Genomic DNA, 18,671 nt, shown 5'->3' with positions numbered 1-18,671 from the left:
TATTCTTCCCATCTTCTCATTATTTATTGGGGTTCACTCACCATTAGCGGAGGACATTGATTATATGCATGTCGCCCATCGCTTGCGAAAAATCGTAAACCAAAGTTAAGTATTGTCAATCTACTATATTGTAATAAAAACTATTAATGTGATTCGCTTGAATTGTTGTATAGCTATCTGAGAAAGCAGCATCCTTTAGGCACTCTATACGAGATGGGTGGCAGGACCCCACACAATCATCCAATCGTCAGTTGAGAAAATACAGTTTCGTTAGAGGTGAATGAGAAAAGACATCCTTTAAAACATTATTAAATGCTTTCTCTGAAAACTACTTAGAACAGATAGTTTGGAACCCTACTCATGATGGAAATATATTGGATCTCGACCTGATCTCTTTGAGGACATCCACTTCGAAACTGCTATTCGTGACCATGATGGGGTTGTGGCACCTCAGTAGAACAATTCTTAATGGAAGGAACCCTCCATGGCATATGGTCACTGTAAAGAACTTCTACAGAAACAGAAACTACTGTGTAATAGGTGTAAAACAAAGCATAGGACTACAGACAGAGAGATGCTGAATAAAACGCATTTGGCTGTCTAGAGGGCAATATGTGAAGCCTTCAATAACTGCAACAGCAGAGAGTAGCCATATGATCTCTCCTAAAACCCAAAGAAACTCTGGTCATATTATATAAATGTTGTTAGTAACACCAAAGTTAGTGTCCACTCCCCAGCAAAACAAATGGGAAGTAAAATTGAGGGTAGCAAAGCAAAAGCTAAAATCCTCAATCCTGTTTTGTAATGTTATATTACAAAGGAAATTTCATGAGAAATGCCTAAATTTAATCCTCGTGCCACTGAAAAGATGAGCAAAATAAGTATTTATCTATAACGAAGTACTGCCTGAAAGAAGCTGCATAAATATTCAGTCAATTCTTGATAAGATTTCAAAGAAGTGCAGAGATTGACAACTTGTTTTAAATGTTCAGAAATGTAAAATTGTGCACTTCACAAAACAGAAAAATGTAGTGTCCTATGACTACAATATAAATGAGTCACAGTAACGCTTTGTAAGGATATGAAATGGAATGACCACATAGGCTCAGTTGTGGGTAAAGCAGGTGGTAAACTTTGGTTTATTGGTAGAATACAGGGGAAGTGCAGTCAGTGTACAAAGGAGATTGCTTAAAAATCACCCGTGCCATCCATTCTGGAATATGGCTCAAGTGGACTAACAGGGGATACTGAACATATAAGAGTAGGTTTGTTTGATGAAGAAGATAGATGTAAACTATCCTGAGAAAGTTTACTAACAAAGTTTCGAGAACTGACTTCAAATGGTGACTTTAGGAACATACTACAACCTCCTACGAATTGCTCATATACGGACGGTGAGGACAAGATAAGAATAATTAAAGCACACACAGAGGCATTCAAACTGTCATTCTTTTCATGTTCCATATGTGAATGTAATGGAAAGAAACCCTAATAATTGGGACAGTGGGATGTACCCTATTGTCATGCACTTCATGGTGGGTTGCAGAGTATGGTTGTAGATATAGATGAAGTACTCATCTAGGAAATAAAATGGATTTTCAATTACAATTATTCTTAGCTGGTCTTCTGATTTGCTAGTAGGAAGGGCTGTGAGTCTTTTTGGTAGGTCATTTGTAGCTTCAGCCCAGCATAAAGTGCTTTTTTTTCATATGTAGCTATTTGTGGCTATTCACATGGTATCTGAATTTTTGTCTGTGAAATCTCAACGGTACCGACCCACCAACATGTCGTCCTCTGCAAACAGGCCTCACTGTATGCAGATATGGAGGGGCATGTGGGCACCATACACTGAGCTCCTGGCCATATCAGTTTACGATACCAGAGCCACTACTTCAATTAGATTAGATTAGATTTAGTTTTAGTTCCATGGACACAAAAAATGAGATGATTCTTGTGGGTGTGGAACATGTCAGTCACGTAGTCACGTAGCTCCTTAGTTTGCCTCCCAAGGGCTGATTGCACCCTGCTTACCAACAGCACTCAGCAGACTGGATGGTCACCCATCCAAGTGCTAGCCCAGCCCAACAGTGCTTAACTTTGGTGATCTGACGGGACCATGATTCTACCACATAGTTTAAATTTGACAACAATAGACAACAATAATGAATGATAAACAGTTTTTAATACACACATGTCCTTACAATATTTGCCAATCATGGTTATGGCAAATATGTTTTTTGAAAGTTTACAGGCTAAGGAATCTGTATGCATGTCCAATTTTCCTTTTTTACAATGTAATTTTGTATGGATAATTTCATAGCAAATTCTGTTTGTTTCCTGGTGTTAAGTTCTATTGCTGCAGTCTTTGAAGCACCTGCATTTAGATGGTTTTCATTGAAATACTTGACTATTTGATTGGTTACATTGTTACACAGCACCTTCAGACTGTTACAGACTCCATGTTTGCACACAATTGATGTATCATCTCCATACAATATTTTTTAGAGGTAGAACAGAACTGAATACTATTAACGTAAATCGAGAATAGAAGGAGTCCCAAGACAGAACTTTGAGTCACTCCATATTTGATGTAAGTAATCTTGGATTTGAAACACCCACTGCTCATTTTAAGCAATATATAAAATGTTTTCTGTTGCTCATATATGATTTTATTAACTCACAGCCAGTTTCTCTAATACCCAGGTTCCACAACTTGTCAAATAATGTGGTGATGTTGACACAATCAAAAGCTTTTTCTAGATCAAGGAACACTCCAGTAACATACTCCTTATTCTCTATGGCAGTTATTATTTCGTCTAATAATCGTGGTGCAGCTACAGAAGTTGACTTGTTTTTCACAAAGCCCTTTTGATTTTCAAATATTAAACTGTGTGGCCTCAGGAATGTTATTAGTCTAGTATCAATAACTTTCTCATCTGCCTTAGGAAATCCAAGTAAGATTGGGATGGGGTGGTGGTGCCACTCACGATATAGCAGAGATGCTGAATTGCCAATAGGCACAACAAAAAGACTGTCACAAATAAGCTTTCAGCCAGCAAGACCTTCATCAAAAATAGATATCTCTCTCTCTCTCTCTCTCTCTCTCTCTCTCTCTCTCTCTCTCTCACACACACACACACACACACACACACACACACACAACTGCAGTCTCTGGCAACTGAAGCAGCTCCAGTGCATGATGGGAGTGGTGAATGGGTAGGGGTAAGGAGGAGGCTGGGGTGGGGAGGGGTAGGAACAGCAGGTAAGGGGACAGTGAAATGCTGCTAGGGAGGTCGCAGGGACGAGGTGGAGAGAGGGTAGGCCAGCTAGATGCAGTTTGGGCGTTAGGCGGAGGGCATGGGTGAGGGGAGGGGGATGGAGATAGCAAAAATGAGAGAAGTAAAGAGACTGGGTGCAATGGTGGAATGAGGGCTGTGTAGTGCTGGAATGGTAACAGGGAAGGTGTTGGATGGGTGAGGTCAATGACTAACGAAGGTTGAGGCTAGGAGGGTTACGGGAATGTAGGATATATTGCAGGGAAAATTAATACCTGCACAATTCAGAAAAGCTGGTGATAGTGGAAAGGATCCATATGGCACAGGCTGTGATCAGTCATTGAAATGAAGTATGATGTGTTGGGCAGCGTGCTTAGCAATAGGATGGTCCACTTGTTTCTTGGCCACAGTTTGTTGGTGGCCATACATGCAGAGAGACAACTTGTTGGTTGTCATGCCCACATAAACTGCAGCACAATGATTGCAGCTTAACTTGTACACCACATGACTGGTTTCACAGGTAGCTCTGCCTTTGATGGGATAGGGGATGTTCGTGACCAGACTGGGGTAGGTGGTGGTGGGAGGATGTAGGGGATAGGTCTTGCATCTAGGTCTACTACTGGGATATGAGCCATGAGGTAAGGAGGCTGAGAATAGAGGTTGCATAGAGATGGATGACTATATTGTATAGGTTCAGTGGACAGTAGAATAACACTGTGGGAGGGGTGGAAGGATAGTGGGCAGGTCACTGCTTATTTCAAGGCATGACAAGAAGTAGTCAAAGCCCTAGTGGAGAATGTAATTCAATTGCTCTAGTCCTGGGTGGTACTGAGTTATGAGGGGAATGCTCTTCTGTAGCTGGACGGTGAGACTTTGGGAGGTGGTGGGAGACTGGAAAGATAAGGCATGGGAGATTTGTTTTTGTACAATGTTGGGAGGATAATTATGGTCTGTGAAGGCTTCAGTGAGACCCTCGGAATATTTCAAGATGGACCTCTCGTCATTGCAGATGCGATGACCACGGTTGGCTAGGCTGTATGGAAGGGACTTCTTGGTATGGAATATGTGGCAGCTGTCAAAGTGGAGGTATTGCTGGTGGTTAATAGGTTTGATATGGACAGACGTACTAATGTTTGAGGTGGAGGTAAACATCTAGGAAGGTAGCATATTGGGTTGAGAGGACCAGATTAAGTAAATGGGGAAGAAACTGTTGAGGTTTTGGAGGAATGAGGATAGTGTCCTCACCCTTGATCCAGGTTACAACGATGTCATCAGTGAATCTGAACCATGCGAGGGGTTTAGGATTCTGGATGTTTAGGTAGGATTCCTTTAGATGACCCATGAATGGTTGGCACAGGATGGTGTCATGTGGCTGCCCATAGCTGTACCAGGGATTTGTTTGTAGGTAATGCCTTCAAAGGAGAAGGAATAGTGGGTGAGGATATAGTTGGTGATGGTGACTAGGAAGGAGGTTGTTGGTTTGGAATCCATCGGACATTGGGAAAGGTAGTGTTCCATAGCGGTAATGCCATGGACATTAGGGATATTAGTGTGAAGGAAGATGGTATCAATAGTGACAAGCAGGGCACCATGTGGTAAAGGGACAGGAATTGTGGAGAGTCGGTGGAAGAAATGGTTGGTACCTCTTATATAGGAGAGTAGGTTCCGGGTAACAGGTTGAAGGTGTTGGTCTATGAGAACAGAGATTCTCTCAGTTTGGGCACAGTAACCGGCCACAATGAGGCATCCTGGGTGGTTGGGTTTATGGAATTAAGGAAGCATGTAGAAAGTAGGAGTGCGGGGAGTGGTAGGGGTGAGCAGAGAGATGGACTCTGGGGCGAGTTTCTGGGATGGGCCTAAGGATTTGAGGAGTGACTGGAGATCCCGCTGGATTTCTGGAATGGAGTCATTGTGGCAAGGTTTGTAGGTTACTGTCTGGAAAACTGCCTGATGCAGGTATGTCATTTACTGCTGTGGCTATGGCTTCAGATATGTTGTTTATACACCTTTTTATGCTGTTCATGGACAATCCTGCTGATTTTGTATTTTTTAGTGACCTTACTATGTAATTTATTTCCTTGTTTAGTATTTTATCCATCTTCCGCAACTGTAGTTGCATATTATGAAATAATCAGCAACTAGCTGCATAATAGAAATTTAATTTCTTAATCAGTTGACATTGGCAAATAATGTGATGGTTATAACCTTCTGAAGATGGGTAATAAGTGCCAGAATCTGGTCAAGAAATTAAATTTCTTTTATGTAAATGGTTGCTCAAAATTTTTATTTTCTTGCAGCTGGTTGGAGATGAGTATATGTTTTGTCTGACTGGGATGCCTGTATAACTATATTGAAGTTGTTGAAATGGTGACTGATGGACTTCTTCCTAACAGAAGAAAAGTACTCATTAAAAACGTCTGCAATCTGATGTTGGCATTTGATGATACTCCCTCTATAGTTTATGGTAAGATCACTATTTGATTTGCCCTTACAATCCCTAAAGCTGTTTATTACATTGATACTCCCTCTATAGTTTATGGTAAGATCACTATTTGATTTGCCCTTACAATCCCTGAAGCTGTTTATTACATCTACACAATGCAAATGAATGGTTCAAATGGCTCTGAGCACTATGGGACTTAACTTCTGAGGTCATCAGTCCCCTAGAACTTAGAACTACTTAAACCTAACTAACCTAAGGACATCACACACATCCATGCCCGAGGCAGGATTCGAACCTGTGCCCGTAGCAGTCGCGCGGTTCCAGACTGTAGCGCCTAGAACCGCTCAGCCACCCCGGCCGGCTACAATGCAAATGACTGTGAGGTGCATGGCAGAGGGTACATCCCATTGTACTTAAGTTATTAGTGTTTTTTCCTGTTCCATTCATGTATGGAGAACAGGAAGAATGATTGAATGCTTCTGTGCATGCAGTAATTATTCTTATCTTATTCTCATGATCCCTATGTGAGTTATATATAGGGGAGTGTAGTATGTCCATAAAGTCACTTTGTTAAAAAAAAAAAAAAAAAAAAAAAAAAAAAAAAAAAAAAAAAAAAAAAACTTAAACATTAGTGTCATGCAATATTTTGTGTAATGTAATATCTTGTACAGGCATCTTTTATTAACCTGACATGTTCCACATCATTACGAAGTGTCGTATTCATGATGTATGAAACAAGTATTAATCTAATCTAATCTATCTTCAAGAGTCTGCCAGTTCAGTTCCTTCAGTACACTCTGACATGGATTAAACATGTCTGTGACCATGCATGCTGCCCTTCTCTGTATACGTTCAATAACCCCTGTTAGGCCTATTTGGTATGGATTCACACAATTTTGCAACATTCTAGGAATGGTTGCATGAGTGATTGTAAGCAGTCTCCTTTGTAGATTGATTGCCTTTACACAGTATTCTATCAATAAACCAAAGTCTACCGCCTGCTTTACCCACAACTGAGAATATGTGATCATTCAATTTCACATCCCTACAGAGTTTTACATCCAGATATTTGTATGAGTTGGCTGATTCCAACTGGGGCTCATTGATATTGTAGTCATAGGATAATATATTTTGTGAAATTTTATATTTATGAACATTTAAAGCACGTTGCCAATCTTTGCACCACTCTGAAATCTTACCAAGATCTAACTGAATTCTTATGCAGTTTTTTTCAGAAAGTAGTTCATTGCATACAACTGCATCATCTGCAAAAAGTATGATGTTACTATTAATATTGTCTGCAAGGTTATCAATATACAACTTGAACAACATGGATCCCAACACACTTCCCTGGTGTACAGCTGAAGCTACTTCTACACCTGACAATGACTCTCCATCCAACATAACATGCTGTGTCCTCCCTGCCAAAAAGTCATCAATCCATTCACAAATTTCACTTGGTGCCCCATATGATCGAACTTTTGAGAATAATCATCCAAACAGCTCAGCCAGTGTTAGTAGAGTTTCTTAACATTATGTCTACATATTTACTTTTTTAGTTTCTTACAGCAGATCTTTACAAAAATCACAATAGTTCTTAAATTCTACCTTTAGTCCATTATTATTGCTATTCTTTAATACTGCTCATTGGAAAAATGTTAGTTTTTCTCTTGCTTTTTTCACTTCATGGTTTATGCAGTTTTTTAATCTTTTTGTAATCATTTACTGCAAATGTCATTTCTGGGCCTATGACATTGAAGCAATAATAAAAATCTGATGATGCAATTTTGCTAAAAGTTATGCAGTTCTTTTACACCATTGTGAGCTTTTTAGGACACTGCTGGGATCTTCAACACGTCGTCATGAATGGTTCTTTTTGTCACATATTGTTTCTTTTTGCTACTGGCATGATTTACAGCTTCTATCTCTACCTGTGCAGCATGGTGGTCAGAAATGGCAAGCTTCAGAATGCATTGCATGTAAAGCGGTACATTTAGTTATAATATTTCAATATGCAAGGGGATTATAATTAAAGTTAAACTTTCAAACTGCTGTAGAAATAACACCTTTGGTCAGAATGATGTCAAATCGCGGCGAAATATTATCGGAGAAGGGGGAAAACGTATGGCAGAAGAAAAATAAATAGTTACAAAATGCAGCAATGGATGACACTGTAAGCATCATAATTTAATAGTGGTTGACTACAAATGACAAATGAATCACACAATAATGCCTAAGGTGTACATTTGACATTAAACAAACTGTACAACTCACTGTGCTTGGATATACAGGTGTGATACAGTCAGTTACATAACCCCATCCACCACAGTAAGGTCCCATCACATTGGATGGGAAAAATTGGTTTTTAATTATCCTGAGGCCAGAAACAGCATAAAAAGCATCAATCACATTGGTTTTTAACTGTCTTGAGGCCAAAATCCACATAAAAAGCATTAATCAAAATAAAATTGGGTTATTAATTTGACTGGCGCAAAACATGTTCAGTATGCTGTCCATCGTTTTCTGCAACAAGTTGAAACAGCATGTTCCACAACTGATCGCAGTGTTTCTGGGGTCACGTTCACAATCTGTTGTGCAATGCTTGCCTTCAATGTAGCTAAGCTGGCAATCGGAACATTGAACACAACATCTTTCAGATAGCCCCACAGCCTGAAGTCACACTGATTAAGATCAGGTGATTCGAACAGTCAGGCTGTAGGGGAATGGCGGCCGATACTTCCAGTGTTTCCTAAATGGTGTGCTTCAGCAGCTGCTTAACTGGATTTGCAATGTGCAGAGGTGCGCCATCTTGCATAAAAATGATCCCATCCACACTATTGGAATAACATGGTTGCACAAAAGACACTCATAGTGCTTACCAATGATGGTACAGTCAACAGGACCGGAAGCACTGTCTCTTCGAAAAAAATATGGCCCTGTGATCAATGATGCTGTAAACCCACACCACACAGTGACCTTTTCAGGATAAAGTGGTACTGGTTGATTTGCATGTGGATTTTCCGTTGCCCATATTCAACAATTCTATGTATTGACATATCCTGTCAGATGGAAGTGGGCTTTGTCTGTCCATGAAATCTTTTACAGCCAATCATTGTCCACTTCCATGCAAGCAATAAATTCTAAAGCAAAGGTATCTCTTGCTGGCAGGCCAATAGGAAGCAACACCTGCACATGGGTAATTTTGAATGAATAGCAAAGGAGGATGTTTTGTAGGATTTTACACACTGTGCTCACAGGTATGTTCGGGCAATTCTCTGTGTATTACACATTTGCACACCACCACTCATCTCCTCCTGCATTGCTGTGGCCACTGCTTCCACTGATGTCGAATCAATTCGTTTCCTCCCTCTACCAGGTTGCACACCAAAAGAACCCATCTTTTCAAATTTCCGAATCATTTTCTTGAGACCCATAGCAGTCATCAGACCAACACCTTTTTTCAAACACTTCAGTGTCCCAAACTTCTGCAGAGCGATGTGTGCACAGTCATCATTCTTGTACTACAGCTTTACAAGCAGAGCGTGATCCTGCATTAAGACAGTCATGGCGAATGTCGCAGATGTGAAAGGAGGAATAGCTGTGTACCCGTCATGTTTATACCAGCTTCAATGGGTCGTGCGCATGATAGGTGTTTTCATTTACATATTCTAACACATACAGCACCATCTACTGATCAATTTTCACGCTATTTTTTTTTTCTTCTGTCGTATGTTTTTCCCCTTCTCTGATAATATGCTGTTGCAATATGACATCATTCTGACCAGTGGTGTTATTTCTACAGCGTTTTGGAAGTTTGATTGTAATCAGCCAGTATAACTTGATACTATTGATGTTTCTGGTGGACTCGTTTCCCAGAAAAGTAAGTTAAATTGAGCTAGTGTTAGGGGTAAAACAAAGTGTAGGGCTGTAGATAGAGAGATATTGAATGAAATGTGTTTGGCTGTCAAGAGTGCAATGTCTGATGCCTACAGTGACTAGAAAGAAATTCTGGTCATATGTAAGGACTGTTAGTGGCACCAAAGATAGTGTTCAGTCCCTAGCAGATGAGACAGGAATTGAAATTGAGGGTAGCAAAACAAAAGCCGAAATGATTAACTCCATTTTCAAATGTTCCTTTACAAAGGAAATTTCGAGAGAATTGCACCAATTTAATCTTCATGCCACCAAAAAGGTGAATAAAATAAGTATTACTGTCACTGGTGATGAGAAACAGCTGAAACTGTTAAAACTGAACAATGCTCCAGGCCCCAATGGAATCGCAGTCAGATTCAATGCTGAATTTGCAGCTGAGTTATTCTCTCTTCTAACTATAATCTATCATAGATTTCTCAAACAAAAAACCGTGCCCAGTTTTTGGAAAAAGCACAGGTCTACAAGAAGGATAGTAGAAGTGATCTACAAAACAACTGTCCAATATCCTTGACATTGATTTGTTGTCGAATCTTAGAATGTATTCTGAGCTCAAACATAATGGGGTATTTGAACAGGATGTCCTCCTCAATGCCAACCAGCTTGGATTACAAAAACATTGATTATGTAAAACTCAACTCGCACTTTCCTCAAATAACATACTGAAAAGCTTTTGATCAAGGCAGTCAGGTAGATGCAATACTTCTTGATTTCCAAAAAGCATTTGACTCAGTATCACACCTACGCTTATTGTCAAAAGTATGGTTATATGGTGTATCAAGTGAAATTTGTGACTTGACTGAGGACTTTTTAGTAAGGAGGACACAGCATGTTATCTTGGATGGAGAGCTATCGTCAGATGTAGAAATAACTTTGATGTCAGGTGTAGAAGTAACATCGAGTATGCCCGAAGAAAGTATGTTGGTGCCCTGGCTGTTCATGTTGTATATTAATGATCTTGCAGATAATATTAATAGTAATGTAAGGCTTTTCACAAATGATGCAGTTTTCTGTAATAAATGCTATCTGAAAAATCTGCAAAAATATTCAGTCAGATCCTGATAAGATTTCAACATGGTGCAGAGATTGGCAATTTGCTCCAAATGTTCAGAAACGTAAAATTTTGCACTTCACGAAATGAAAAACATAGTATCCCATGACTGTAATATCAATGAATCACTGTTCGAAAAATCGGCTAACTCATACAAATACAGATACTTTGTTGGGATACGAAATGGAATGATCACATAGGTTCCGTCGTGGGTAAAGCAGGTGGTAGGCTTTGGATTATTGGTAGACTACTGGGGAAGTGCAAGCAGTCTGCAAAGGGGATTACATACAAATCACTTGTGCAGCTGATTGTAGAATAGTGCACAACTGTATGGGACCCATACCAGATATGACAAACTTTTATTTATTTATTTATTGTATTTTTTTTTTTTTTTGCATGGAGACACCAACTGGTGTCTTTTGCAAACGTCATAGCATTTTTTTACAAGTTTAGTACAATATATATATATATATATATATATATATATATATATATATATATATATATATATATATATATATATATATACAATAACTTATTTTAGTTTAATATTAATATTCACTTAAAGAGTATAAACATTTGTCAATCAAGAAATGTTTCAGTTTCACTTTGAATAAGTTCCCTTTGTGGCACCTTATAGAGCTCGGTAATCTGTTGTACCATATTTGACCACTAATGCATGGACTATGGTCTGTTGTTTTTAATTTTGTTCTTTGTCTGTAGTAGCAGTCTTTATTTCTTGTATTATAGGCATGCATATCAGAGCACTTTGTTTCTTTGTTTTGATGTGTCACAAAAAATATAATTAATTTGTAAAGATACAGTGAGTAGACTGTTAGGTATTTATGATGGACAAAGATTTCCCTGCATGAATCTCTATACCCTAATCCATGGATAATTCTGATTGCTCTTTTCTGTAGGGTTAATATTCTGTTCATATGTATGTCGGCAGCACAACCCCATATCTCTATCCCGTAATTAATCTGTGGAAAAATGGTTCCATAATAAATTGTTTTTAATATCTGATGTGGAACTACCTTTGATAACTGGCTGATTAGATGTAATGAACTGCTGATTTTATTGCATAAAAATTTGATATGGTTTACCCATCTTAGATTTTCATCTAGGTGAATACCTAGAAATCTGCAGCCTTCTGTGTCCACTACTTCAATTCCACCTATGTTACTGATAGAGGTTTGGTGTGAGTTTGTAAGTTTAAATGGCAATAACTGAGATTTACTGATATTAACTTTCAAACCTTGATCTTGGAAATAAGTAGTTATTTGCTGTAGTCCCTCAGTGGCTACCAACGTTAACTCATCATTTTGTTTACCAACTGGGGGTATTGAACGTTTACGGGGGAGGGCAGCATGAATTGTCACAGGTTTGTTTAATCTGCGGGAGAGTGTCACAGAGATAACGAAGGAACTGAACTGCCAGACTCTTGAAGATAGACATAAACCATTCCACGAAAGTCTATTAACAAAACTGCAAAAATCAGCTTTAAATGATTACTCTAGGCATATACTATAACCCTCTCCATATCGTTCACATAGGGATCGTGGGGAGTAGATGAAATAAGTACTGCACACATAGAGGGATTCAAACAGTCATTCTTACCGTGCTCCATATGTGAAGAACGGGAATAAACCCTAATAACTGGTACAATCTAAGCACATAACAAGGGTTTGCAGACATATATGGATGTAGCTTTTCCAATTTCGTCAGCAGACAGCAAGCCAGTGTTTATTTCTTCAGTTAGTGTGATATTAAATCCAGCCGTTTTTATTGCAGTGTTTACTGTCTATGTCAACAAGCAGGCCGTTACGTACGTGATGGAGGTGTGATAGGCCTATAATATTTAAAGTTTTCTTTCCCCCACTTGTAATTAATTGCCGCTAATTCTACTATATCGTCAATGGTGAAGCTACTTGCATCTATTACATTATAGTTACTGACTCTCGCTGCAGAGATTGCTACCCCACAACAACATTTCTCTTTCCTGCTGAAGGCAGAGCAAACGATCATGGTGAATAGCCAACGTAAACACATACGTGTACCCAGGGTTATCAATTGTTGCAATGATATTCAACTCATTGTGCTTATTGCTGAGACTTTGAAAGTTTTGTTTAATTAACCTGAATGTACGTTTGGAGTGCTGAGAATTGTGTGGAGGTATCACGCTACCAGATTGTTTTTAACACTACAAAAATTCTATTATGTAATGTTAGGGCTAGATAAGGCTACGTAGGCAGCATTAAGTTATGAATCCGGGTATATCCTGTGGATAGAAGTGCTAACCACTATTTCATTGGCAAATTTAATTTAATTTGAGGGAAAATGGTGGTATAGGTGAAACAAAAGGACACATTGGTACAGAGATTACAGTTGCACTGCGTACTTGGCCATTGTTGTCGCTAACACCTGAGTGACAATAATTGTTTTATGTATGTCGTCGCGCACACAACGTTCAAACTTCAGAGTACTGTACCTCGCAAGCCCTCAGTGATCTAATACGCTTGCACTATAAAGATGTACTTCCGAATAAACTACAAATTTCTAAAGAAGAAGAAGAGGTTGAATAAAAAACGCGTGGTGACCTCCAAAGAAATCCGTGTTCATAGGGTAAGAAATACTGGTTACTGTTTCAAGTTTCCTAGTCTACAAATTTCATGTAGGTATGTTTCTGTGCTACTTTGTAACGTTGGATTTCTACAGTTCTCACTTACCCTCGTACCGCTAGTGACAGCGTGCTAATTAAAAGAAGCTTTTGTAAAATGTTTGTGGGCCCATACTGCCCAATAAAAATATTTTGTGACTTTTGAGACATCTGTTAATTACAGTTGATTTCGAATACTGTGTGAGATTTGTTATTCGAGTATTGTGGCAGTTATCTCATTCACGTTTACTCATTCTAATATTATCATAGTTATGGTTCACAGTTGGGTTTATAGTTTACTGCAATCATAGATTCCATTAAGTCTATTAATTTATATATGCAGTCCATGACACGTCTGCGATATATTGACGTGCGTCTCGCTTCCTTCTGAGAAACATGTTTGTGCACGTGACGGCCATCTCTGTGTGAGATGTCTCTGCATAGGGTGGATAAAAGTTTTTTCGTGGATGGGTCTTTAGGTAACGTGTAATATGTGTTATGCGGGAGGAGGTTTATTGAAATTATGAGCTGATTAATGTGCGTATAAAAATTATGCACATAACTTAATTGTATAATTAACGTGGCAATTGTATGAGTGCAACACAGATTTCCTCATTATTATGAACTTGCAGACAAAGGCGTCATCACATCAGCATTGCTACTGTGATGCGCAGCATTGTTTTGACATGACACCCAAATGGTTGCTGATCATGAGTAACGAAGACCGTGTGTGAAGGAAGTGAAGAAATCACAATGATCGACAAGTATGTGTTTGTTATGTGTTTTTGTTGTATATGATGAAATTTGATTAATAATTAGCTTGCGTTGTGTAACTGGATTAACTATATGAAACTTAAAACAACGACATAAGGAGTTGTTTCCTTTCTTGGATGTAAATGCTATTGTTACTTTCTTTCGGACCGAAAATTTAAACAAGATGGTCATCTCATATTTTCGGAAGTGACTTGCAGGTGTGGTGTCGTAGTATTTTGGTGCCGTAACCGTGGGTGTAACGTGACAAATATGCCTATCATGCATGATACAGTAGTTTACGTTCTTGCTATAGTTTCTCGTTAACGTCGTACTCTATTTAGGATATTTTCTAGGAAATACCTTTTATTTTGATTTTATTTTCCTAATATGGAATACACTTAATGGCCCGCATTACACAATACCTCTGTTATTTTGGAAATAACAGGTGTGTGATTACCGAGTGAGCGTTGTAAGACTTGTAAATGTTCCTTGTGGATAGATTGCACACTGTGATTATATGTAGTCAATTAAATTAATATTTTGCTGAAAATGCTGTTAGCATTAAAACTTTCATTTCGTAGATTAATAACGAATGTATCAAATAATCATCAGTTGCTGTGTCATTTTTGCACTCCAGTACAGTAATTGTGCGTATGATTAACGCAAAAACAAAATGATTGCGTATAGTGTTGTTCATGTGCAATTTAGATGGTTGACATGTCAGTGCAAGTTGTCCTGAACCGTTTTGTTGATTAGTTATCCTGAGATGTAAATTCTGGTCTAAGACTTGTATAAATAATCTGGAAAGTTGTGGTGATCATGGTTAACAGTACTCTTGTATAATAGAAATGCATGCATCATTGTAAAATAATATATGAATAGATTCGATTGGTGTGGCAAATTACTGGATTTTATTTATTGTATGGCATTTAAGTACATTGCAGTATTGGATCACATTATTCTAAATTACATTACATTACAGATATTCATAGACAAACATGTAGTCCTCTCACTGCATTCTTCTTTGATGTGTTGGCAGAGTTTATGGATGAGGTTGTTTCTTGTTCTCATGTTGGCAGCTGTTTTTGTATGGTGAGATTTAAATGACAAGGTTCTGTTTGACGTGACCCCCTAGGTACCTTTGCTCCTTGTTGTGGATGAGGCTTGAGTCGTCAAAGTATACTTCCAGAACTCTGTTGGCTTCTCTGTTATTGAGATGAAAGCAAGTTACTTCTATCTTTGTGGCACTAGGCGTAAGCCTGCATTTACAGAAGTATGCTGTCAGGGCAGACAGATCAGATGTCAGGGTTTCTTCCATTGTATCAAAATCGGTACGCCTTGTTGCAATGGCCGAGTCATCAGCATAGCCAATAGCTGTTTCTGGCATGTCAGCAATGTAGAGGATGAAACGCAGTGGTGCTAATACTGAGCCTTGAGGTAAGCCATTTTGAAGGAATTTCTGGCTGCTGACTTTTTCCCAAGATGACCTGGAATCCTCTGTTACCAATAAGTTTTGTCGCTTTTTGACAGGGAATTATTTTCATCATTTTATAGAGTAGGCCTTGTCTCCAGACAGTATCATAGGCTCCTATCAAATCAATGAAGGCCACAGATGTTTTTAGTTTCTTTTGGAATCCCGCTTCAGTATGTGTTGTAAGGACCAGGACTTGGTCAGCCCAGCTTCAGTTGGGACGAAAGCCGACTTATTCTACTGGGATGGCCATGAGTATTGTCTGACCAATCATGTTAAGTAGTACTCATTCCAGAAGTTTGTAAACCATGCTAAGCAGTGCTGTGGCTGGTAGTTTTGCAGATTTCCCGGTTTACCTGGCTTTAGGAGGGCAATTAACTTGGCACGTTTAAGTATGTTTCCTGTCTGCGATAGTGATGTGAAGAACTTCGCTAACAATATTTTCGTATGTTTGCTAGACTTTATAAGAAACTCTGGGAGATGCCATCTGAGCCAGAGCCTTTACCTGGTTTTGTGTCCTTTATTGCTGCCAAGATCTCTTCAGTTGTGATGTCGCGTGAATATTTAGTGTTAACACTGGCTGTTGCTTTTAGCTTTCTAAGTTCACGTTTAATGCATATTGTTGTCTCTTGGTGGTTTACCCCTTTAAATGTTTTAACAATGTGCGAAGCAATTTTGTTAGGTGTTGTGGTGTTTTTTTTCTCGGGTGATACAGCTGGCTGCTCCTGGTTTGCAAAGCGGGGACCATGCTTTTCTGACGGATACTTTAAAGTCCATAGCCTGAGTAGTTTCCATCCACGTCTGTCGTCGTGCGGTATCAAGGCTTTGTACGAGTTCATTTGCTATTTCTCTGTTACCGCTGCTTTGGTAGTCATACAGCTCCTCACATTTCTCGTCCCAGCCTGAAACGTATTCTTTGCGGTGTCTCTAGGTATATATATATATATATATATATATATATATATATATATATATATATATATATATATATATATATATATATATATATATATATTTTTCTTTACTGATGACTGCTCCTACAAATCTTTTGTAACTATCAGCAGATGGAAGGATCCATCCTAGGCATTTATCGCCGGCCGAAGTGGCCGCGCGGTTCTGGCGCTGCAGTCTGGAACCGCGAGACCGCTCCGGCCGCAGGTTCGAATCCTGCCTCGGGCATGGATGTGTGTGATGTCCTTAGGTTAGTTAGGTTTAACTAGTTCTAAGTTCTAGGGGACTAATGACCTCAGCAGTTGAGTCCCATAGTGCTCAGAGCCATTTGAGCCTAGGCATTTATCGAGGTCTTCTGGGTAAGATTTCCAATTCGCTTTTTGTAGGTTCCATCTGGATCAAGGAGTTGAGGTTATCAGTGGAATACTTGTGACAATTTCTACTAGGTCTAGACGGTGTTGACTTTGAGGGAAATCTGGCAAAACATTTCAGCTTGTGTTGACCAGCTGGTGATTTTCATCATCTGTGACAAAGCATAGGTCTGGGTCATACTCTCGTTTACGAGCTGCAGATCTGAAGGAACCGCGATCTTTAGCATAAAAAACGAAGTGGGTGTTGTTTTCTTCTGCCCGTTTGCTTAGGCTTCACCATTTGTATCAGTTGTTCTGTATCGCCATTGCGTGTGGTAGCTGTTTAAAAGTCTCCTAAGAAGACAGCGGGATGGCGGTATGATTGAAGCACATCCACTGGCCATGCGGATCCTGGTGTTTTGTAAATGTTACTTGTGACCAGTCCACTTAATTACCACGAGTTGATATTGTCATTTGTGGAAGGGGATATAAGCTGTGTGTTCTCAAATTTATTTTTGACGTATGTGGCTACTCCATAGGCATGGTGGTATGTTGCGCCAATGATATCATATGCAGTTATTTTTCCTCTGGAGCGTAATTGATCTTTGTAATGTGTGTGGGTTTCCTGGAGGGCAACCATGTCAATGTTGTGCTTAGTCAGTAACTTGAAGAATTTAGCATTTGGTTTTACTAATGTCCTCAATATTCAGTTGGCGTATTTTAATAATTGTTCCAAGTTTCCTAGATGTTTGGCCTTGAGAAGTGCTTTTGATGTGATTATGAGTCATTTCCTCTTGGTTGTGTACTTCTCTAATAGCCAGGAGATCTAGAAAGATTGTCTGGCTGCCAGTTTTTTATTACACGCTAACTATAGTAGGTTGCTAACACCACTGTTCGAAGATGGATTTTCTGGTTATAGCTTTCAGTTTATTTGGATGTCAATTTTCCATTGTATCTAAAATACACCAATATGCTTAAATTGTTCATACTGGATGTATTCGTATTACTATTGCAATTAATCTGAAGCAAACAGCTACATTTATTTGTAGCAATTTCTGGCTTTGTTTGTGGAGTTCGATTCGTTGCATACAAATTGGGAAGAAAATGAAGTACTCGCAGTATAGAACAGGGAACTATATACACTAGGATCAAGATAGACAGAAAATGTATGTGGAAGGTGTAGTTTGTGAAGTACCTTACATGCTATTTTGTCATCATCTTCCAATGATTGTTTATTTATTCATCCAGGGATCAACTCGGATTTGTCATCATAATGCCACAGGAATAAACAGCTCAAAAATAGATGTACACACACAACAAATAAGATAACTGTTATTGAGGATAGTGCACTGGGTGAACTATGACCTTTATGAAGAAACCATCATGGCAGTTACCTGCAATGATTTAGGAAAATGTAAATCATATTGGGCAGACAGTGCTAGATTCCATCCCCTCGAATATGAGGACTTTGTCTTAACTGCACTGCCTCATTCAGTTGATACCTATTGTACAGTGTTCTTTAATATGCGCACAATTTACTCCAGATAACTTAAAACTTAAACATAGTTTTGATCTTCATCGCTGCCTATGTTGTTTTGGTTTGATGCATACCATTTTTTGTGATGCATTTGATACAATTTGTCATCTTTGAATAGTGGTGCTAGCAACCGGTATAGTTAGAGTGACATCATTGTCATTGTGTATTTTACCTGTTAATGTATAGAGTCCCATGGTAATGGGTGACTGTATGGTTCAGCATGCAATTATCAATGTCTTCAAGCACATTAA

General features: G+C 38.9%; 2 protein-coding genes across 2 annotated transcripts in view; one reads left to right on the top strand and one right to left on the bottom strand.

Moving 5' to 3' along the window:
- LOC126203973 (DNA-directed RNA polymerases I, II, and III subunit RPABC2) overlaps positions 1-13,548 on the bottom strand; it is a 99,323-nt gene extending 85,775 nt beyond the window's left edge. The window contains exon 1 of the mRNA XM_049938392.1: positions 13,429-13,548. Coding sequence (XP_049794349.1) covers positions 13,429-13,529 — 101 coding nt within the window. The 5' untranslated portion in view covers positions 13,530-13,548. The remainder of the gene's footprint in view (positions 1-13,428) is intronic.
- Positions 13,549-13,748: 200 nt separating this feature from the next.
- LOC126203972 (uncharacterized) overlaps positions 13,749-18,671 on the top strand; it is a 42,576-nt gene continuing 37,653 nt past the window's right edge. Inside the window, exons 1-2 of the mRNA XM_049938391.1 lie at positions 13,749-13,895; positions 13,991-14,122. The gene's annotated coding sequence lies outside the window, so the exon portion shown is untranslated. The remainder of the gene's footprint in view (positions 13,896-13,990; positions 14,123-18,671) is intronic.

The sequence above is a fragment of the Schistocerca nitens genome, chromosome 9 (genome assembly GCF_023898315.1).
Source record: "Schistocerca nitens isolate TAMUIC-IGC-003100 chromosome 9, iqSchNite1.1, whole genome shotgun sequence".
NCBI lineage: Eukaryota > Metazoa > Arthropoda > Insecta > Orthoptera > Acrididae > Schistocerca > Schistocerca nitens.
This window is presented reverse-complemented; position numbering and strand designations above follow the sequence as displayed.